The sequence below is a fragment of the Podarcis melisellensis genome (genome assembly GCF_964234715.1).
Source record: "Podarcis melisellensis genome assembly, chromosome: 13".
Classification (NCBI taxonomy): Eukaryota; Metazoa; Chordata; class Lepidosauria; order Squamata; family Lacertidae; genus Podarcis; species Podarcis melisellensis.
Genome location: NC_138545.1, coordinates 28,408,448 through 28,431,570, shown reverse-complemented (window position 1 = coordinate 28,431,570; position 23,123 = coordinate 28,408,448). Strand labels below are relative to the sequence as shown.

The following is a 23,123-nucleotide window of genomic DNA, read 5'->3' as shown; positions in this document are numbered from 1 at the left end:
AATCTAAAAAAAAAAAATCTAATACATGACAAATGCTTTAAGCAGTATAAAGGCATATACCTTTCTTGGAAAAAGACATTTGAATGCTAGTGGTTTGGAATAGTTTGTGTTTCTGGTCTACAGATCAAGTGCAACATTGGAGTTCGTAACCATTGGCACAATCCTATGCAACTTTGTGAGTGAGCCCCATTGAATTCAGTGGGGCTTTCTTCCAGGTAAGTACTGTATGTAGAATTGCAGCTTAAAGCTTCCGTTAGATTTTTATGAACCACCTCCTTTCAGTGTTTGATTTGCTTTCCTCCTTAATAAAACTGACACACAGAAATTGACATCCAGACTCCTGTAATTGGATAGCACCAGACAAACAAGCCTGGCTATTAAAGCGACCTCGCTATATCCTGAAAGTTAGAATACATACTGGAGGTCAAGCATTTGGTGTTTTAAGAAATGTGCCATTAACCGATTCTCATTCTGCCAAGTGTGCAGCTGTCCCACCCATCTTCTCCAGTTGTGATGATGATACATCTCTCCAGCTTGACATTCTAACTACAGATTGTCCTGCCCAGCAGAAACTCAGTGAACCAGTGTAACATGCATGCACACTAAAACTGTTGTCAAGCACTTTGGGGAAGGGGTGGTGGTGTCTCCTTCGCACATACAATTGGCCTCTGCTTGCAGGGGGCAAACTGTTCAGTAGATTGTGCCCTGTGGTAAGTTGGGCTGTGAGCAGGAGCTTGAGAAGTTCTGAGCAAGCTACACTGGTAATCTCTGCCTTGTGATACTGCTTGAAGATTAAAGATGTGCTTGCGCCTGAGAACTGATTAATTATACCACATAAAGGATAGCAGTGTAAGCATTTAGATAGCTAGGAGACCTCTTACACTCCCAGCTAGATCCCTGGTGCCCATCTGTGCAGTGGGCGTTGTCAGGAAGCTGTTGCTCCCAAGACCTTATGTCAGATGCAGGTCAGCCATTCTGAAAATGGTTATATCGGGACAACATATTCCAAAAAACAGCCATATGTCTTTTGCAACAGTTCTGCTAACCATTTACTGACACCGTGCTGGAACTTCAATACTGTAGCAAAAGCCTGTGAGGTTTGTTTTTTGTTTTTTTATTTTAAAAAAAACCCTTTTAATTTTATCCTATACAGCCTATACACAAATATATCTTCCTTGAATACTTTCTCACGTATAACTGACATCTCTGCTGCCTCCTTTATCAAGAAAAAGCATGTTTGCTCATCCTGCTTGCTCATCAACTTGCTTCCCACCCTCTTATTGCAAATTTCAGATGCAAGATGAAAAGTTGTTTCTGTGTTCAGTTTCGATGCAGAGCTCTGTTGCTACAAACAAAAGCCAGTTTGGTCCTTCGGCTCCAGATCTTGAAGAGTTCAGCCTTGCAAAATCTTGCGTTCAATGAGATACAGTGAACTTGTGGTTTTGAGTAACTCTCTATATATATTATTATTATGCTTGCTTCTGCATCCGTTTGCTCCTCATCTTCTTGGAGGCCAGCGTCGTGTCATCTTCTAGAAGGTCCGGGTCTATTTTAGAACTAAGTGATAACCTTCTGTGTTCTGTGCTGTAGTGACACACAACACAAATTAGTCATTTTCCAAGTGTTTCTTACTCATCCAGTGAATGGGTGGCTTTCGTATATTTTCATACATACGGATCCAGGGGGTAAGAACTATTAGCTTGGGGGTTCTAGCTGCCACTCTAGGGGAGCTACCTGCACTTCTTGACTAGGCTAGACTGGGCTTGTTAGAGATCATTTCACAGTGGGTGGTTTGGGGCCAACTCTGGCATTTTGTGAGCCCTTGTGCAAGATCCAGCAAAGGAGTGTTCTGTGCCCTTGCCCAAGCAATTCAGCTAATACCAACTATTTGCCACCACCTTTTAAGTTTCTAACATGTGGAATGGCAAATTGAGGTGAGGAGTAGCTTGAAGAAGGCCGTCAAACTATGATTTGAACTCGGATCCCTGTTCCTATAATCACTAATGTCATATATTGTAAACCAAACTGAATATATGGCATTTTTCCCCTGGGCTTACAGGGGACCACCTTCAAATGGGCTGCTTGCTTTAGGGTTCTTCTGCCCCCACATTTCCAAAACACCTCATTTTGATTTTTCAGGGTGAGGAAGCCATGTTAGTCCACTACACCGAAAGAATAGGGAAGAGCCTTTGAGAGACTAGCATTTATTGTGGCAAAAGGATTTGTCCACTAAAACCCACTTAGAAAGAATTATCCTTAGTTGGAAAACACATCTGTCTATGCACAGAGACAGGATGATTTGCAAACTGAGTGCATGTGATACAGCACCCTTGTTGGACTAAAAGAGTCTGACTCAGATCAGTGCCTGCATGGAAGACTGACTGAAAATCTGCCGTCATGGTGCAAGAAAGGCAGGAGAGAAACTGCTAAAAACAAAAATGCTAAAGAGACTTGTAGCTTCCTTTAAAGACTTAACAAATTAATGTGGCACAAGCTTTTGTGAACAGTTGTCTTATGTGTCAGATTTTCACCAATTTCTCCTTATTCCTGTGTCTCCATGGTTTGCCCCCCCCCCATGTTTTCACAACAAATGATTTGTCTTGTAAGGTGGTGCCACAAGATTCTGCTCATTTTTACAGGGAAGCTCACCTACCTTTTGTTACAGCTGCTACAAAGGATGATTCGTCTGGAAGATTTCTGACCATCTGTGGCAACCCAGGAGAGAACAACAAGGCAAGGTTAGAAGCTGGCCAGACCCCCTAGGAGCAGGTTTAAAGTCAACTTGGAGATTCTGGGCTTGTGTAAGAAAAGCACCCCAGAGACCTCAGGCCGTCTGAGTGGCAGATGGCCATGATGTGTCAAAAGAGATAGCAGGCAAGCGTAAGACCCGGTGGCACTCTGAATATAACAGGTGCATGTGAGTGTACGTGCACAGTGTTAGTTTTTGAAAATAGATTTATGCAAATTTAATCTGACTCGAGAGTTTAGTTTGAATGCTTAAGGGTTCTTAGATGGGGCTTGTAAAGTTTAGCGCTGCTTCCGAACTTGTAGAGTTGAAGATGACCCTGAGGATCATCTAGTCTATCCCCTTGAAATACAGGAATATGCAGCTGTCCCTTACGGGGGATTGAACCCATAACCTTGGCATTATCAGCACCAGGCTCTAACCAACTAAGTTATCCAGTTGATCATAAGAATGTGGCTTATTCAGGTCTTCTGCACCAGACATTCTATGGTTGAAATATCATCATCAACTCACCAGCCTCTGTCCTGCCTGCAAACTAATAAGGGGATAATACTGATCTACACAGGGTTTTAGTAATGTTTATGGAAGCACACTCTTTAAACAAACAAAAAAACCACTCCTGTGTTGTAGCAACAGTGTTGGATACAGTAAAATGGTTTCATGTGGAGGGAAGTTCCATTTCTAAACATGCTCCAGGTTGCTGCATGGTTAGTTGTAGCTCCCTGGTTCATGCTTCTGAAATGCACTTTGGGGTTCCTGTGGCAAAACACTGGGCCAAGGCAGCTCTACAGCTTCTGGCCCCTTTCCGAAGGAGGCCATGGTATTAGGCTTGAAAATAAGGCTCATACCTGATCGTTGACAAGGATGTGAATTCCTGTCGGCCCCTGCCTGGAAACCTGCTGAATCTGGTTGGCTGGGAGGCTGAGCAGTTCTGCCAGTTTATTGGTCAGCTCGCTGGCGGTCAGCTCTTCCAGATACAATTCCTGGTACAGGGCTTTGGGCAAAGGAAAATGAAAACCCCACACTTTAAAACAAAGGGGATTGAAATTTGTGCCTCCAAAAACAAGTGTTCAGGCCAATCACAAACTTCAAAACATTGGTATTGCTGCCAGGGAGGGTGTGCAAGTCCCTTGTGGGATGTTTTAAAATGTCATTTAAAAGCAAAGAGGTTTGTCCTGCCCACTGGCAGGTGCGAATATATGGAGCCAGATAAAGGTCTCTAATTCTAAACTTGGGAAAGTAACACTGACTTACCAGACGCTTCATTTGGAGAGACATTCTCACTTGTTTCCACCTGCCTGGACACGTAAAGGATGAGCCGAGGGCGCACACACCTGAGGGGAGGCAAAGTTTTGTAGCCCACCAATACCTAGTAGGATGGCGTAGTGCAAAGATTGAGAATTTATGACCCTCTAGAAGTGAGGTCTCCCATCAAACCCAACCGACAGGGTTAATGCAGAGTAGCTTTCCCACTGCACTAAACACCATCCCCAGGGCTTTGCCCTGTAAGGGAAACCCATTAGTGTTGTAGCCACCCACGCCTCTCTAAGGGGTGTTCCACAAGTGGGGCACCACCACAGAGAAGGCCCTGCTTCAGGTTCCCATGCCACCAGCAGCATCCTGCCCTTGGGACCACCATCTAGTGTAACCCAGTGACATCACCCTCTATACTGGTCTAGATGGCAGCTGCTGGTCACATCTTAGATGACATTTGCCCTAAGGGTTCCCTAGCTGGTGCCTGGCCCGTAGATAATTTTGGATGCCGGAGGCACCTTAACAAATGGGATGGTGCCCCATGCATCACCTGGAGCTCCTTGGAGATGCAAATTTAATGATAAAAAGGGCCTACCAGATTACAGCCCAGAGATTTCCCTTTAACCTTTGAAATGCAGCTAGGTGGTGAGTCAGCTGTGGTGTCTTCCACCTGCTCCTTTTGCTCCCATTCCCATTTCCCCACTTGCTCTTTGAGTCCTGCTTGCTTCAGCAGGCCAGAGAAGGTTGTGGGGTAGAAGAAGCCACAGCTGCCTTCTCTGATTCAACAAACATGAAGCTGGGTTGAATAATTGGCTAGACCGAGAATCATAGATGGTCCCTCAGGGTTCTTTCCACCCCCCTGCAGTGCATCTGTCTGATGCAGGGATTGAACTTGCAACCTTGGCATTAGCAGCAGCACGAACTAACCAACTAACGCAGACATAATCCTGATAGAGTTCAATGGGACTTTCTCCCGAGTAAGTGTGTCGAAGATTGCAGCCTGACCCTTTGTGTATGTTTTATCAACACTAAGCTACTCTTCCCTTTAGCTTGCCCCCTCCCTCCAATTTTAACTGAGGGGGAAATTAACATAATTCCATACCTGGCTTTTAGCGCATTTGAGAGTCTGATTCCATCTGCTGTTCCACAGATCTGCACAAGGTCCGTGCGTGAGAGCCTGAGCAAGTCAGCTCCTGCGGGAGGAAGTTAAAGAGAGGACTCTGTTGGCAAAATGGTCCCTGCTCAGAATTTGCCCTGAAGTTGTAAAATCCACGGTGCATCTTCCTGGGACAGCACTGGGAGCAAAATAACTTGGAATCATAGAGTTGGAAGGGACCACAAAGATTATGTAGTCCAACCCCTTGAAATTCAGGAATCTTTCGCCCATTGTGGGCGACCCTGAGATTGAGAGTCTCATGCTCTACCAAATGAGCTTTTTGGGGCTCAAGACAGAGTTGGCCCAGTGTCAATTCTGATGCTTTTGTCCAGCCCATCACAGCTTCAGGAAGGCTCACTCCACAATGTGCCTTGGAGTTAATTTCCTCCACCTCTTAAAATATTTCCAGGGTGTCAGGGACTGGCACAGCCAATTAATTTGTGACTATGTACCTGGCGCTTTACATTGTCACATAATGAGAGACAGCCTTGCGGAGATTGCAATCTAAATCTCAGTTTGCTCTGCGGTGCATAGCGGTGGCTTTCTCTCTGAACTTTAAAAATGTGTGACAGAGAGATTTCTCCATGCCTTAAAAATACGTTTGTAGGGTGGGGGTTGTTCTGGTGGGAGACCAGAAAAGGGCACTTGTCGGGGGGGGGATCAACATTTCAAGGGGGAGATGAGCTATGTGTTGGAAGAGGAAAAGCCTCACCTGTATAGCTGGCGAAAATCCGGGAGTAATTGGGGAACCTGTTTTTGTGCAACCATTGTTGGGTTTCCAAGATGGAAGCACTGGGGCTCAGGGCCTGAAAGGAAGAGTGGGAGAAACATGGAGAAACCAACATCAGCTACAACCCAGAGGGCCCTGGGGATCAGATACATCAACGGCAGTATATAAATGCCCAAGTATAAGAACAATTGGAGTTTCTTGGCTTCCACACTTCGCTGGCTGGTGCCAAAAGATTTGGTAGGAGCCTGCTAAACATTCAACAGTGCTGATGCACCCATTCCAGGCAACCATCTATGATTGGATTCGGAGTGTCACTTCAATGTTTTAGGACTGAGCCCAAGAACCTTGAAGCCTTACCTAGAAGGTGGGGTTGCTGTAATGCCAACAACCCATATTATTTATTTAATTTATATCCTTCAACATCCCCTAGAGTCTGGATGACTTGCATGAATATTTAGGATTTCATTTAAAAAAATATTAAATGAAATAAAAAAATGGCAGTTAATGGCACTATGCTGTTGCGGGACAAATTATTGGCAGGAATTTGAAACAAGAACATCTTCAAATCTGTTCCCGAGAGCCTTTGTGTGCAATCAGTTCAGAGAACTGGACAAAGTGGTGTGGGCTGCATGTGGCATGTTTCGAACTCAGTGCAGGGGACGACAACAACCTTCGGGCTCTCTCCTCAGCTCCCGTTGGTGTTGCTTGGAAGAGCAAGACCAACAAAAATGTTGACCTGGACAAGCCAGTGGCAATTATCTGGTGCTGTTGTGTGTGGTGTGTCCTTTCCTAAGCATAGTGACACACATGCATATGCCCTTTTTGGATGCTGGCTGCTAAAAGTAAAACCATCTGCTGCCACCAGACGTCACTCTCATACCATGTTTTGGAAAGCAAAGCAAGAGAAGGCACAAGCTAGCAAAACTACTGGGATTATGGGCAGGGGCGAGGTTCAGATCTCTTTGCCATCAAATAGTCCCTTGCCACTGGTTGCTGACCCCTGCGCTAGAGCCTTCAGGGAACCCTTTCTTAATCAACTCATCAGCCAAGGATTGCCAGGCATTTTGCACACTCGCAGCAGAGCCAGGGCCGAATCTAGGGGGTGGTGAAGTGGACCCCCACAAGGGGTGCAAAATCAGCAAAAAAATATGTGCATAAATAAAAATACTGTTATTGCTTCATAAAAGGTTTTTAATAGAAGGTGAACTGAATGGGTGGAGGGGGTGGTTGGAGGAGAGGCGGAAAGAGCTAATCCGTCCATTTATCTACTTGCACTTTGTGCTTTCGAACTGCTAGGTTGGCAGGAGCAGGGACTGAGCAGTGGGCGCTCACCTTGTCGCGGGGACTCAAACCGCTGATCGGCAAACCCTAGGCTCTGTGGCTTAGACCACAGCACCACCCACATCCCTGACCTGAATGGATGGAGGGGGTGGTTGGAGGAGAGGGGGAAAGAGCTAATTCGTCCATGGCTAGGGGGTGCAATCTGGATGGTTCTGCGAGAGCCACCCCACACCATACACATCTAGCACACGTTTAAAACCCCAAAGAATTATGGGGGCTGTAGTTTAAGGATGTTGGGGACTGTTGCCAGAAAACTCATGTGCTTTTAAATGTGCCTTGGAGGTGCTTTGCAAGAATGGTGTGGATCTGCCCTCAGTTCCTATCAGGCCAGAGGAGGTTTTTGGGGTCTTAGACCTGTTCCTTTTAACCTAGAGCTCTCAGACTCCCAGCCTGCTTCTGCAGCTGCCTATTTCAGCGGTTGGTGGTGGTTCTTGTGGGGGAACCTTGCAGTTCTTCAACAAACTGGTTAATTTCCCAAGCTACGTGGAACATTGCTTGAAAACCATGGTGTGAAACAACCCAGACTACTTTTTTGCTGCTGATGCTAAGCATAGGAATACAGCCTGTCAGGTCAAATAAAAGAAAGCAGTTCTTCACGCAGTGATGGCCACCATTTTGGACATCTTTAAAAGAGGATTGGACAACTTCATTGTGAATAAGGTTATCAATCTCTGCTAGCCACAGAATTAAGAGTTGAGAGGGACCACGAGGGTCATCTAGTCCAGCCCCCTGCACTCCGCCGCTATGCTTAGAGGCAATAATACTTCTGAATACCAGTTGCTGGAATCCACAGGAGGGGAGAGGGCTCTTGCACTCGAATCCTGCTTGTGGGTTTCCCATAGACACTGAGAACAGGATGCTGGACTATACGGGCCACTGGCCTGATTCAGTAGGGCTGCTCTTATGTTCCTAATAAATGAACAAATAAATGCAAACTACTAGAATACGCCTCCTGGTTTTCATGGGGAGCCCAAGTAGTTGGGACCTGCGGAAAAATGGACCTAACTGTAGTTTTCTGAGATGCAGCTTTCTCAGTGTATCATATAAAAAATTTTAAGATTGCACCAATGCCTAGAAAATTTAAACTGAAAGAGATGGAAACTTTTACGAGGGTGAAGCCAGCCTATCGGTGTGTGTCCCATCCCCTGCTTACCTCTGCCGTGCTCTCTGATGAGCTATCCAAGGTGTAGCCAGGTGAGGAGCACATCCTGCCAAACAGAGGAACAAAAGTGGGTTACAGTGGTACCTCGGGTTACAGACGCTTCAGCTTACAGACACTTCAGGTTACAGACTCCTCTAACCCAGAAATAGTACCTCGGGTTAAGAACTTTGCTTCAGGATGAGAACAGAAATTGTGGGGCAGCGGGAGGCCCCATTAGCTAAAGTGGTACCTCAGATTAAGAACAGTTTCAGGTTAAGAACCGACCTCCAGAACGAATTTAGTTCTCCCTCTCCATGGAGGCGCAGATTGCAGCTATAACAAAGGCGGCATTTTTTCATCTCCGCCAAGCTAAGCAGTTGGCTCCTTACCTCTCTCACCCTGACCTAGCCACTGTGTTCCACACGACGGTCACCTCTAGATTGGATTATTGTAACTCACTCTACGTGGGGCTGCCCTTGAGACTGACCCAGAAACTCCAGCAGGTGCAGAATGCCGCAGTGAGACTCCTTACGGGGTCTTCGCTGCGAGATCACATTCACCCGATACTATACCAGTTGCACTGGCTCCCAGTGGAGTACAGGATCAGGTTTAAGGTGCTGGTTTTAACCTTTAAAGCCCTATACGGGCCCTAGGACCCTTGTACCTAAGGGACTGCCTCTCCTGGTATGTCCCCACGGAGGACCTTACGGTCTTCAAACAAAAACATCTTGGAGGTCCCGGGCCACAGAGAGGTTAGGCTGGCCTCAATCAGAGCCAGGACTTTTTCGGCTGTGGCTCCGATCTGGTGGAACGCTCTGTCACAAGAGACCAGGGCCCTGCAGGACTTGACATCTTTCCGCAGGGCCTGCAAGACAGAGCTGTTCCACCAGGCCTTTGGCCAGGGCACAGCCTGACCCCCTCCTTTGGCAATCCTCACAGAACTCTAGCCCAATGGTTGCAATTAATCTGATCTGAATTACAGTAATTTTATAATGAAATGATTTTAGAATGTTGTATTTATTTTACTGTTGTTAGCCGCTCTGAGCCCGGCTTTGGCTGGGGAGGGCAGGATATAAATTATTATTATTATTATTATTATTATTATTATTATTATTAACCTGAGGTACCACTGTATTCAGTTTCGATGGCCAGGATCCACTTCTAGATGGTCAGCATTTTGCAGGAGGGATTCAAACACAGACCAGATATTTAGGTTTGTGTGATTACAGCAGTTCGAAGTGCTCTGTCACCCTAGCACAACAAATCTGCTAAATTGGGGGCGGGGGGGGGGAGAGACCTGCCACGATTAGGCAAGTGACAGGAAAATGCCCTGGACAGTGTGGGGAAGATGAACAGTTTACAGGAAGACGTATAAACACAGCTGGCACAAATCGGGACAAATCCTCAATGTCATTTAACAGCCCTGGAAGGAATGCTCAATAAAGACAGGAGATAGTCTGACCTCCGCATGAGCTTTGTGCAAGCAAGTCGGGACAAATGCGGGGGGCAGTGGGGGAGTCGTCCAGGGCTTCGAAAGGATGAGGTTCTTTTCTCATGCTACCACAGGCTCTCGCTTTGCCCAGCTTACCTTTCAGGGGTCTGAAGCTTGAAGGAATGGGGAGAGACAAGTCCAGGGGTGGTTGGAGGACTGTGAAGGTTGCCGACAACTTCTGGCCATGGGGCACACTGGAAAAGGAGGGGAGAGGTGGTAAGAGGAAACAAAGACCAGGAGAGAAATGTTAGGCCTTGGATGCTGCAACATCTGACACACTCGCCCATCCTCTGGTGCTTTGGGGCTACAGCCCTCCTACTTCAGAGAACACCTCTCAAAGGGCTGTGTGCATCATGGCACTGCATGGTTGCAGAAAGCTTTTGTTCAAAAAGCAAGTTCCTAGTCCTTACGGATGCGATGGTAGGCTTGAAGTTATGGGGGCAATGCCTACTGAAAACCTAGATGCTGGATGAGGGGCTGAGGAGGATTCCCAGTGGACAAGGCTTTAGTGCGCAGCTTAACTCTTTTATCTGCCCCTATAACTAGCAAGGGACGTGGGTGGCGCTGTGGGTTATACCACTGAGCCTAGGACTTGCCGATCAGAAGGTCGGTGGTTCGAATACCCATGACGGAGTGAGCTCCCGTTGCTCGGTCCCTGCTCCTGCCAATCTAACAGTTCGAAAGCACGTCAAAGTGCAAGTAGATAAATAGGTACCGCTCCGGCGTGAAGGTAAACGGCGTTTCCGTGCGCTGCTCTGGTTTGCCAGAAGCGGCTTAGTCATGCTGGCCACATGACCTGAAAGCAGTACACCAGCTCCCTCGGCCAATAAAGCGAGATGAGCGCCGCAACCCCAGAGTCAGTCATGACTGGACCTAATGGTCAGTGGTCCCTTTACCTTTATAACTAGCAAAAGCAGTGTGAGAAGAATGTGGCTGTTTGTGGAACTTTGATTTGAATAAAGAAAAAGTATAGAACAACAAAAAACACCAGGACATAACGCGCTGTTAGGAATGGGAAGGGACCTGGATCATCAGCCCCCGACAGAATGGTTGTGCTGGCTAGGGCTGATGGGAGTTGTAGTTCAAAGCATCTTGTAGGCTCCAGGTTGGGGAAGCTGGCTTTAAGCTACGGATGGGGGGAGCCTGTTGTTGGACTTCAAATTGGACTTCAGCCCCAGTCATCATGGCCACTCATCAGGGATGGTACGAACTGCAGTCCAATAATTTGGCCTGGATGATTTATCAATATATCGCCCAGGACTGGTGAACCCACCATTGCTCCTGAGTTCCTCTGCTAGAGACTTCCTCCAGCAAGTGTTGCTAGCAGAGGGACTCAGGAGCGATGGCGGTTTCACTGAGCGAAACTGCCATCCCACTCTGCCCTCATACAACAGAGAGGCAGCAATACAGCTTGTTCTTCTCTCTGCATCTTTAAACTGCTCAGCTGAGGAGTGTGTGGTTGCCACTCCCATCCGAGCAGTTAAAGGACCCCCCAGCCCGGCGCTGGCTTCTGCACAAATGGGGAGAGCACCGGGGATGGCTCTGCCACGCCCCAGCTTAGCCAGACAAACAAGCTGCCTTGTCCCAGCCCACTAGGCACTGGGGTGAGGCTGAAGCCAATGCGGCTTGTTCTTTCAATACCACAGTATATCGCCATGTTGGGCTGGTGATATTTGCCATGTTGAAAAGCTGATATCGCCCAGCCCAACCAACATTACCTGAAGGCCAAAAAGTTATAAGGCTGGGATAGGTCAGTTGGCAAAGCACGAGACTCTTAATCTCTGGGTTGCAGGTTTGCCCATGTTGGGCAAAAGATTCCTGTGTTGCAGAAGGCTGAATTAGATGACCCTTGGGGTCACTTCCAAGTCAACAATTCTTTTATTCTTAGTCCCTGCTGTAGAAAGGGAACCCGTACCTCTGTCAGCATGGTGCTTTCGTACGAGGGCTGGTATTTCTCACGCTCCTGAAGGGACTGCTTCTCAATCTTTTCCCGGTCTGTTTTTTGCTTCCGGTCTGCTCCTTTGGGCTGAAAAGTATACATTTGCTATATCTATAAAATCAAATTTTCACGTACACTTACAGTATGGTCCTGTATATAGCTACTGGTAGCCCCCCCCCCCATTTACGTTCTGATTTCATACATAACTGAAACCCATTGAAAAAGCCTGCAAACACCCTGGCCTGCCCCTGTTCCGCCCTTTTAGCAATGTTTCAGTGATGTCTTTCTGGGTCACTTCTGGGTTCGGTGAGATGTGCTTATACACAGTTGTTTACATATTGAATACATGTAAACAGTGGGGGGGGGGCTGCCTATATTTGGAAGGAGCCCAGGAAGACAAAGGTGCCGTTCAAAACAAAGACAAAGCAAACATTCTAAAACAGATTAAAGTATTCCAAAAACAATGACCATTTAAAACATCAAAAATCAGTTACAGTTTAAACAAACAAAAATATAAAAACAGCCAAAAACCAATCCAATAATCCAATCCAATGATCTCAGGGTTGCCTGGAATAGAATTCTTTAGCCACCAAACTCCTGGGTAAACAGGATTAAAAAAAAAACTTGAAAGTTAATGATGAAGATAGGGCACCAGCACTGAAAAGGCCCTGTCACAGCCCCCAGCTGGGCACCACTACTAACAAGGTCTTGCCTGCTGTTCATAGGGTTTGCTCTTAGAGGGCATCCCTTCCAGAAGCCAAATCAGATTCATACCCCTTAGTTTTAGTAACGGCACACTAGTTTATTAGGTGCTCCCAACAAATTCACTGGGCCCACGTAGCATAATGCAACTTGGCTTATTTGCTCGAGTCACACAGAGCAGGCACTCTTTTGGTTACGCCTGCTTTCAGCTTTCTGAAAGAGGAGCTCCATAAGAAGGCTTCTTTGTTGGGAGGATCCTGCTTCTGGGGGTGGGGGTGTTAGGGCTGGGCAAGGCAGCAATACCTTGAAGACCTTGATGAGGCAGCTGGCCGAGTGCAAGTGCTCCACGTGTTCCTCCTTCTCATTGGACCGGAAGGTGTCCACCTGGATTCGGAAGGGAACACCTTTCTCGCCACCGTTCTTGCGTAATGTGAATTCAGTACTGATGCAGTGGACCTGTTACCCAAAAAAGAGTGGGGGAAGAGGAAGGTCAGAAGACGGGTAAGCAGCATCAACTGGGAACAGGGGGTGTTCATAGAGTTGTGGAGTTGGAAGGAAGGATTTTATTTTATTTTTTGCCTAACGTGAGGCTTGAACCCACCACCTTGGGATTAAGTGTCTCGTGTGCTACTGACCGAGCCATCATGCAGGCTTGTTGAGCAAGGACTCTTCCAGTTTGGGCAGCTGCGTGGAAATGAGCCTTGTTACAGTCAAGAGTCTGTACAAAACAACTTTGCTCATTCCATGCGCAAGGCCAGAGTGGTAGCAAACACCCCTTTTAGTTCCAGCGCTCAGGCACCCGTGCCGGTGTTTATGGGGCCAAAAACAATGCCACACACAAGGGGAAGTATCTGAATGTCTGGGGAACCCTAAGGCTTGCAGAAGTGCAGCAGGCCTTTTTAAGATCATTGGCCCATCTAGCCAACAAAGGTCCGTATAGTTAAAGCTATGGTTTTCCCAGTAGTGATGTATGGAAGTGAGAGCTGGACCATAAAGAAGGCTGATCGCCGAAGAGTTTATGCTTTTGAATTATGGTGCTGGAGGAGACTCTTGAGAGTCCCATGGACTGCAAGAAGAACAACCCGATCCATTCTTAAGGAAATCAGCCCTGAGTGCTCACTGGAAGGACAGATCCTGAAGCTGAGGCTCCAATACTTTGGCCACCTCATGAGAAGAGAAGACTCCCTGGAAAAGACCCTGATGCTGGGAAAGATGAAGGGCACAAGGAGAAGGGGACGACAGAGGACAAGATAGTTGGACAGTGTTCTCGAAGCTACCAGCATGAGGTTGACCAAACTGTGGGAGGCAGTGGAAGACAGGAGTGCCTGGCATTCTCTGGTCCATGGGGTCACGAAGAGTCGGACATGACTAAACAACAACAACAACAGCCCAGCATCCTGTTCTCACAGTGGCCAGCCAGACGCCTGGGGAAGCCTGCAAGCGGAACCTGAGCACAAGAGCCCTCTCTTCCTGCCTCCAGTAGTGGAGGAAGAACATCTCTATCAGATCTAGTACCCCTTGATAACCTTATCCTCCATGAATTTATCTGATATTTTAAAGCCATCCATTGCGGGGGGGGGGGGGAAGCTCCATGAAGCAGCCCAATGAAAGCTAAGCAGGCTCAGTGAACACAGAATACTAACTGCTGGGCAGCAGGAATGGAACCGAGTGGCTGGAATCCGGGTCCTTCTGCACTGCAACTTTTTTTTTTAAAATTAAAGATTTTGTTGATTTACAAAAGTGTGCAATGTCTCTTGTATTTTTCCCCCATGTAACATTTTTACAAATCAGTTTCATTTGCTGAGACATTATGAAGAAAAGCGGGAAAGAGGTGGAGCGGAGGAAGATGGGTGGGGGTGGGGTCGGGTGGTGATGTTTCTATTTTACTTTCAATATGTAGGGTTTGGTAGGGTTTGGTGTCAGCGTTGCTTGTGCAGGTTCTTTGCTGTTCGCTTGTGTTCCTTTGGTGGTGAGAGAGGTTGGAGTTGGCCTTGGGTGTGGTTATTCATTTGTGGTTGGCTGTGTATGTGTCTTTGTTTTCGTGTGTGAGTGGGTGTTTTGGATCACGTTACCATACTGATTTGTATGCTGTTGGTGGATTTATGTCGTCTTCTTGTTGGGCTGTGTATGTGATAAAGGGGAGCCATACCGGGGTAAAGGTGTCTTCTTCTATGTGTCGGCACTGCACATTTTGTTGCAGCTCCTACAGTACTATTGCCAGAGGTGGACTTTGGGCTCTCAAATTTCAGTGTGCGCATACACACACATGCCTATCACACTCCTTTCTACAGAATTGTTTCGGCATCCCCTGAAGTGCGGTGCCCTTTGTGGCCACCCAAAAACCACCCCTGCTATTATGACTGCGACTCGTGTGTTTGCTCGCATCCACTGACTGCTCTTATCCTAACAACATCTACTTGTTATTCAATTGCTGAAGGGGTACAGTTTTGTTTACACATACTGTATTTACATTAAGTGCTAATGGTGTATGTCTTGGAAAATACAGAGGAAGCAAAACTGGCCTAAGGGGAAAGGGAATAAAGACCTAAAGGAGGAGAAAGCAACTGTGGGAGTCAAGGAGTCCTACCGGCAGGTATCCCCACCTTGCTTGCTTACCTGGACAAAGACAGAGGTCCGCTTGGTCGGGTCCCACAGGAATTCCACAGTGTTGAGCAAGTTTGGGTGGATATGAGGTTCAAGGATTCCGACGGACATGGGGATATCTGTAGTTGTCCATCAGAGGAAGAGGGGGGTCAGGATTTCAGGGCAAGCTTACAATCGGAACAATTACTGGGTGTACACCTTGGGGAGGGGGATGCATGGAGCTCCCTCCCTGGGAGTGCACATAGAATCATAGAAGGGATCGTGGAGATCCTCTCATCTGAGCCCCCTTGCTGAGAGCAGGATCCACAGTGCAGGATGCAACGACACCTTCCCTTCTCTCCCATCACCTCCCAAGACAGACTGTCTTTTGCTTCTCCTAATATGTTAGTGAAGCAGAAATTGGGCTGCCGCCTCCTGTCTCTCCACTGCCCTCCTTCAAATCCCTCTTCTGGGCTCAAGTTTCCCATGGAGACTTTGCCTTAAGAAACTTTTGCTCCTTATTCCCAACAGTAACCAAATTTTAAGTCCTCATAACTGCATTTTCCTCCTCCTCCCTTTCCCCTTTTGTTTTCCCCATTGACTATTTCATACTCAGAATCCCTTTTTCTTTTCCCTTATGATGTTCTTTTCAAGTGCCACAAATACTGATAGTCTTGTATGTATAAATACATTTCCCCCTCACCCTAAAGAAGAAGTCTCTGACAGTGGAATGCAGAAGCAGAGAAATGTGGAGAGGACCGAAAACGTGAAGCAGTGCTGGCGAAGCAGTGGCTGAGCAGGACAGCGTGCTCCAGAAAACCCTGAAATGTCAGGGTGGGAGTCGAGGCATTTGGAGACATAAAAATATCTCCGCCAGCCCCAGGTTAGGAACAGAATGCATGAGAAAAGGACAAAGATTTCCCTGGCGGGTTTCTCACCAGATTTCTGTGAATAGAGCCACTGCCAACGAGGGCTGCCCTGAGGCAAGACCTGCCCGGCCTCTTAGTCTTGTCAAAAGACCTTGATAGAGCAGATATTCCAGTGATGAGTCTCCAGGGCAGGCCCCAAACATTTTCCTGCTTCAGGCAAAGGACATGAAGGCACTAGGACACCTATTCAAGGTGCTGACATTAGCGTTTAAATGACTTGGGCCCCAAATGCCTGAAAGGCCGCCTCTTTCGCTACAGACCCTCTTGGGTGCTGGGATTGGCAGAGGGGATGCTCTTGGATGTTTTGCCACAGAAGATTGTGGGGCGGCCCAGGAGAGGGCTTTCTTTGTGGCAGCCCCAAAGTTGTGGGTCTCCCTCCCCACAGCAGTGTGTCTGGCACCTTCACTACACAGTTTTTGGTGAGTGCTGAAAACACACCTCTGGCCTTGTGACATTTGAGGTGTTATATTTTTAGGATGCACCCTATTCTTGTGATCCTCATGGGTAGGCAAACTAAGGCCCAGGGGCCTGATCCAGCCCAATTGCCTTCTAAATCCGGCCCGCGGACAGTCTGGAAATCAGCGTGCTTTAACATGAGTAGAATGTGTCCTTTTATTTAAAGTGCATCTCTGGGTTATTTGTGGGGTCATAGGAATTTGTTCTTTTCTTCCCCCCCCCAAAAAAATATAGTCCGGCCCCCCACAAGGTCTGAGGGACAGTGGACCGGCCCCCTGCTGAAAATGTTTGCTGATCCCTAGATCTTGTGATCCTAAGTTGCTTTAACTGCTTCTAATGTTCTTTTAAAAATTGTTGTAACACGCACTGGAACCTTATGGGAAAGAGTGGGTTGTTGTTGTTATATTATAATTATAATGTACTTTTATAATACTAAATTATAATGTGGGAGCAGTGGACTTCGGAGTCTTCAAGCAACCCCTCCACCTATGCACAATTCTATATTTGTAAATAAATGCAAACATTGCAAAACTCTAATAAGCCTCCTTCCCTTTTCATATTTTATTTTCAATTTTGAATAATTTAACAATTTAACATCCAAATTACTTACTTCTTCTTCCCTTCTAGACTCTCCACCCACACCCCTGGTTTCCAGTTTCTCTCCTTTATTACCTTACACATGTTTAATTTTCCATTCAGTTAGAGGTCCATTGATAACCCTAATTCACCCTAATGAAGTAATGTGAACTACTGACCTCCTTCCAAGGGAGCCCTGTGCCCCTGGAATTTCTAATTGCTCATAGAAGTGGGGCAAATGTTCACTGCATCCTAGCACTTACTGTTACTTTCTACTGAAGCTGGAGCTTTTCTTAAGGGGGATCCTTGTTCTGTTGACTGGGTTTCGCTTACAAAAAAACTCAATCTGATCTTCTCTAAAATCATCATCAAGCATTCCCAGTTACAGAAGACTGAAGGTTATGTTGAAGGTTTAAAAGAAACAAGGTTTAGAAGCATTTAAATGGGCACAAAGTCTCCAGGGCCCAATTAAAAAAATGAATCATTACTTGCCAATATCCAGGATGCGGTCACCTGGCCTGTTCCACCTCCATCCCTCCAGCTGCTGGTGTTCAGTATACTGTAGTCGCCGGTCATGGAATACCACCCTGACAACACTCTGACAGGGAGAAGGAGGTGTCAGAGATTTCCCAGGATCCACTTCTACCACGGGGGAAGTGCAATTCATCAAACACAACTTACGCATCATTTTCTCCTAAAATGCATAGGTCTGAAAGCACTCCCAATTAGGAATGTTGAAAACATTCAGATTTAAGAAAAGAGAAATCCAAATGTTTTTGCTAGCAAATGAATAACAGAGGAACAGGAATGAGAAGGGAGCATCTACAAGCAAGGCATGATGGGAATATCCTTGCTCTGTTGACACCCAACATCTGGGACCTTTGTTTTCTCTCAACAAAGAGATTGTGCATCTAGCTGTTATGACTTAGTAGCTGGACCTATCTTCTATATACTCATTTATTTGTTTCCCCCAGAAAAACTTTGCAACATATACTGTGTCAATGAATTTCATAAGCTAATTATGCATAATGAGCATCCCAGTTTTTTTGGTTTTTTAAAATGCCAGTCAAATCTCCCTTTCCTCACCTTCAGTAACTTGCGCCCCTCTGCAAACTCTCCCATCTTGGGATTGCACAGCATCCGGATCTCATAAGATTGCCCTAGAAAAGAGCAGAATATGTCAGGAACGGGAGGCTGATGTATAAAAATAGGTCAAGAATCTGGAATATCAGGCACAAATTTTCACCAATGATCTAAACCCAACATGGATCTTGAACCCACAATCCTGAGATTATGAGTCTCACGCTCTGCCAACTGAGCTATTCGGCTAGCAGAGGTTCCTGTGCACATTTGTAGCTTCAGTATTTGACAGTATCTGATGGGCAGCTTGCAATATGATGTAATACATTTTATGTTAACCTGAATAATTAATCAACCAGAAATCATCCCATCGAAAGCATCCAATTTTAAGCCTATCAGTCAAATGTCAGATTCCGAAGCAAGCTTTGACGCTGAAATCCAAATTGCAAAATCTGAAAATTTTGAAATTTCACTTGAGTTCTAGTCTAGCACCTTTGATATAGCAGAAATTTTACATGGGTCATGGATGGGAAGCCTCTTGCTCACGTGTGCGGCACTTTTAGTCCTCCGGATGTTGCTGAGCTACAACTCTCATCATCCCTGGCTATGCTTTCTGGGGCTGATGGGAGTTGTAGTTCAGCAGCATTTGCAGGATCCCCCGTCCCTGCTGTGTCGCCCTCCACAATTCCCTTCATCCCTCACCACTGGCCATGCTGGCTGTGGCTGGTGGAAGTTGGGAGTTCAACAATATCTGGAGGTAAAATCCCATCAGCATGGTCTGCATCCATACAAAACCTTCTGAAACCTCAGCAAACTGCTAGCAGCATTCTGAGCTGTAAAAGCCAGCCTGACATGTTGGTTGGTTGGTTTTTAAGCTTCTTGGATGTTTACCATCCTATTCACTGCGTTTATATTGAAGAGCCAACACATCTGTCCATGCCTTATGTTCACCGCTAGGGGTCAGCATCTAGGCAAAGTTCACTCCATCCTCAGCGTACACACACACACACACACACACACACACACACACACACACACCTGCCCTAAACCTTACCTTGGTTGAGATAGGTAAGGGTCTCCTCATGCTGCTTGACAGCTGGAGAGGTAACAGCACACAGAACATACTGGAAAGAAGGGCAGTGCTGTTCGGCCGACGTGGAGATGCTGTTTGGTTCTTCCTGTTTCAGGAATGGCAAAGTCAGGGGTTCCCTGCAGGTAGCAAGGGAGAGGGGCAGTTACAAATGATGATTTTACACTCAGCTGAGGGGAGAAACTCCTGCATAGACATCACGTATATGAAGGAAGTAGCCTGCAGGCAGAGAGCCAGTTTGGTGTAGTGGTTAGAGTGTTGGACTAAGACCTGGGAGACCCAGGGTTCAAATCCCCACTCGGCCACTGCCTCTCAACCCAACCTACTTCACAGGTTTGTTGTGAGGATTAAATGTATACAGTACCTCCTTGTGGTTTCTGGAGAAAAACGGAGGGAGGGGGGATAAATGCAACATACATACAGTGGTACCTCTGGTTGCGAATGAGATCCGTTCCAGAGGCCCGTTCGCAACATGAAAAGCCCGCAATCTGAAGCACCATAGCTGCACAGGTGTGCAGCACAATTTGGTGTTTGTGCGCATGCGCAAAGCGTGATTTAGCGCTTCTGCACATGTGCAAGCGGCGAAACCCGGAGGTAACCCTTTCTGGTACTTCCGGGTCGCTGTGGGACACAACCTGAAAGAACGTAACATGAAGCAAACGTAACATGAGGTATGACTGTATTCAAACGCACTTGAAAACTCCATACGTACATGCATGCAGTGTGCAAATGTCAGGATGCCGAATCCAACAGTGGCTTCCCTGTGCATAGATGGTGCAGTATGGCTAGTTGTTTACGTGCAGATTACCTGCTAATTTCTACATCCTTGCCCTTTCTATGTAGGAGTATCATGAGCCATAAGGCATCGGGTGGGGGGGTGTTGTTCCCTCGTCCCACTTCTGAATGTTCAATGTGCCTTAAGTAGAACACAGCTTTTGTCTGAAAGCATCTCTCTCACACGTTCTGTCCTGCGCTGACAACATTCACATCCATCTTACAAATAAAGCAAGCAAAGGTTACTAGACTGCCCAATTTATAATTAGCTGGCTTGCCAAAATGTAGCCGAGTTACTCGTTAGTGGCACATTTAACAGCTCCGAAGGGGAAGAAAGGGGGAAAGAAAAGAAACCGCTCTCTTCTGCTTGACAAAAGCTTCCTTGCCCGCTCTCCTGGGGGCAATTCTTTACCCCAGACTGCCGGGTGAGTCTCTTTATGCGCAAGCCTGTTTTCACATGTCATGAGTCTGCAAAAAGGCTTTCGACAATACCCTCTGCATTTAGCTAGGTTGCTCTCTGGGTGGCTTGGGGTCAGTCCCTGTCTTCCTCCCACCTGACGTACGTCACAGAAGTCTTTCTTTCTGCCTGCCTGCCTCTTGCATCTCTCTGGCCTTGGACTCTTAAATGGAACCGTTTAACAGAACTTGTGGGCGGCTGCAAAATCTAGACTTCAACAGGCTCGCTTGTCACGCTCTGGGCTTGAAGAGGCCTCTGGGGTGGACTTTAAAAATAAATTCACCTCTGCAGAGTTGCAGTCTGGATGAAGGAGAGATCCAGGTGGCACAGGAGGTGTTAGGAAAGGTGAGCTTCAGAGCAGGTTCAAAGGAAACTTTTGGTTAGGGAGAGGGAGGCAGAGTAGAGGAGGAGACCCCCTACAAGAGTTGCAAGCATGGCAGAAGGCAGAGATAGGAGGCTGAGGAAAGATGCAGAGGTGGGCAAGAGCAGCAGAGTGGAGAGAGTAAGGAAGAAGGGGCAGAGGAGAGAGAACCAGGAGGTGAAAAACTCTGGACAGCAGTTTGGGAGGAGACTGGCGAGGCATGCTGGAGCAGTCTTGCAGGTGGGGATACAAAGCACCCCCAAAGAGCCAACGAACATAGGTGAACCCAAGAAGGAAAGCAACGGGAGATCCATCCAAATCATTGGTTCATTCACAAGTCTATAAAGTCTCCCTCGCATGGATGAATCTTGGCTTCTGTGCTGTGAAGCTTAATTTCCTGGAATTTGTCTAGGAAACTTAACTACTGCAAGACGTAGCAATGCCTCCAGTGTAGGTGGCTTTAAAATAGGTCACAAACAAATCCGTGGGAGGTGAGTCTGTGGAGGGGGTATCAGCCGAAATAGTTGAAGTGGAGCCTCCCTGTGCAGAGACAGTCTACCTCCGAATAGCAGATTCCTCTCGGCTTGTGAGATTTCACAAGACCTGCTGTTGGAAGCGGGCTAGATGAGCTGTTGGTCTATAGTGAGGCTGTCTGAATGGTTCTAAGCGGCACCAATAACTCCTGCCACAATTCTACGCATCCCTTCCTGAATAAATTTCAGGCTTCTGCATGAACTTTCCACCTCCCCGACCTCTGCAGATGGCGTTGGGTGGGAAGGGAAATGCAGGGCAGGACAGGGCAGGGCAAGACAGACAAAAAGAAGGCCTCTCACCTTATAATGTTGCTTCCAGAGCAAGGATACACTTCCCCCGGGCTTGGCCAGTAATGATCAGGTTGGCTGTGCCAGAAAAGCATGATTGGCGGATCCCCAAAAAAAGATGGACTAGGAAAATACCAGAGAAAAAGAAAAGAAAGTCTTAGCTCTGCAGCAGGCTGTGGCTGTTGTGCAACTGGGACCATCCCTTTTCTTTTTATGCACCTGCCGGCCAGGTGGGAGTGTTCAAAAGGAAATGCCATTCAATTGGCTGAGGGTTAAATACCTTGGATAACAGCATTTTATAGCCTTTTCCTTTCCTTGGGTTGACCAGAGGAACTGATAGGTGCCAAGCACCCAGGACACATTTCTTTACTTAAAGAGTAGCCCACAACCTCATTAAAGAGAGACATGGGTGTATAGTCCAAAAGAACAGAGAAGGAAGCATGAAAAAGCCCAGGCAGGTAAAAAACAACAACAACCTGGTGGATAAACCCCAAAGTTAGGTAAAATTGCCTGTTTGGAAGTAGGATTCATTGGGCAGTGCTGGATAAATTTTAGACCCCTATCTATACATTTTGAACAATCAACGAACTATTACTATTAAATGAAATTATTCAGAGGGAGGGAGGGGAGGGAGGGAGATAAAAGAATAATTGCTTGCATATGTTTGTAAATGTAATTGCAGTCAGGAAGAGCAAAATAATTTCTGCTTAAACCACTTGCAAAATAAAACAATAATGTTCCATTGGCTGCTGGAGCAAACTGTGTGACAGGATAAACTGTGGTTTCCAACCCAGCATTCTGTATTCTCAGATATAGGTTGGTTAGAGGGGCAGGTTAGAAAAAGTCTCTCTTTCTGGAACCCCCATCCCAGTGCAGAAGGGGAAAGTCTCCATTGCCACAGGATAACTGGGGGAGCTTTGTGTACACACAAACAGCAGTCTTCTCAAAACATTGAATAAAATGTGGATTCCATTGATGTTGCATTGCTTTCTTTTTGAATGCAGAGTGAGCCTCCCTCCTCCGACTATGTTAAGTGATAGCAGGGGTGAATCCTTCTAGGCATGGGCAGGGCACTTTACCTTCACTGCATATTTATCATAGCCAGCTCTCGCTGCTTTCAGGTCAACTGTAGTGTCTTCCTGGCAGGCTCAGACTCCAGAACACCCCCCTTTTAGAAAGGGAACCCCAGGTGGGAATTTACATGCGGCTTGCTTAAAAGCAAGCACAGTTCTAGAGTATCCAGCAATCTGTCACACTCTGGTGTGACCAAGATACAGAAAACAGGCAGAATGGGGCTTTGCAGCCTGGTTCACAATGGCTGGTGTTACCAGGGGGCAGATTTAGCACCCAATTCAGTGGTGTGTCCCAAAGTGCACCCCAATACTTCCTTCTATATCCTTGGTCACTTCACTGGGGGAAACCAAAATTCAGCACTTTTTCGACATTCATTTATCAGATTTGTTTTAATACCTTCCTCCGATGTGCAATTATCAGG

At 46.7% G+C, this 23,123-nt stretch overlaps 1 protein-coding gene across 1 annotated transcript; it reads right to left on the bottom strand.

Moving 5' to 3' along the window:
* Window positions 1-36: 36 nt before the first annotated feature.
* Window positions 37-23,086, bottom strand: LOC309355454 (transcription factor CP2-like protein 1). Its single transcript, XM_081886339.1, has 15 exons — window positions 21,641-23,086; window positions 19,180-19,334; window positions 18,132-18,205; window positions 17,538-17,643; window positions 15,118-15,224; window positions 12,805-12,957; window positions 11,776-11,886; window positions 9,957-10,054; window positions 8,381-8,435; window positions 5,869-5,962; window positions 5,103-5,193; window positions 4,001-4,080; window positions 3,595-3,740; window positions 2,654-2,705; window positions 37-1,584 (listed from the first exon to the last, which is right to left on the bottom strand). The coding sequence occupies exons 1-15, from the start codon at window positions 21,883-21,885 to the stop codon at window positions 1,547-1,549; spliced, it is 1,605 nt and encodes a 534-aa protein (XP_081742465.1). The 5' UTR covers window positions 21,886-23,086; the 3' UTR covers window positions 37-1,546.
* Window positions 23,087-23,123: the final 37 nt, after the last annotated feature.

Coding starts and splice junctions, on each gene's coding strand:
- LOC309355454 (XM_081886339.1), bottom strand. CDS start 21,885: ATGGCATTTCCTTTTGAACACTCCCACCTGGCCGGCAGGTGCATAAAA. Junction 15,225..17,537: donor TGACCGCATCCTGGATATTG/GCAAGTAATGAT, acceptor GGACAACTACAG/ATATCCCCATGTCCGTCGGA. Junction 11,887..12,804: donor GCCTCATCAAGGTCTTCAAG/GTATTGCTGCCT, acceptor TATACTTTTCAG/CCCAAAGGAGCAGACCGGAA.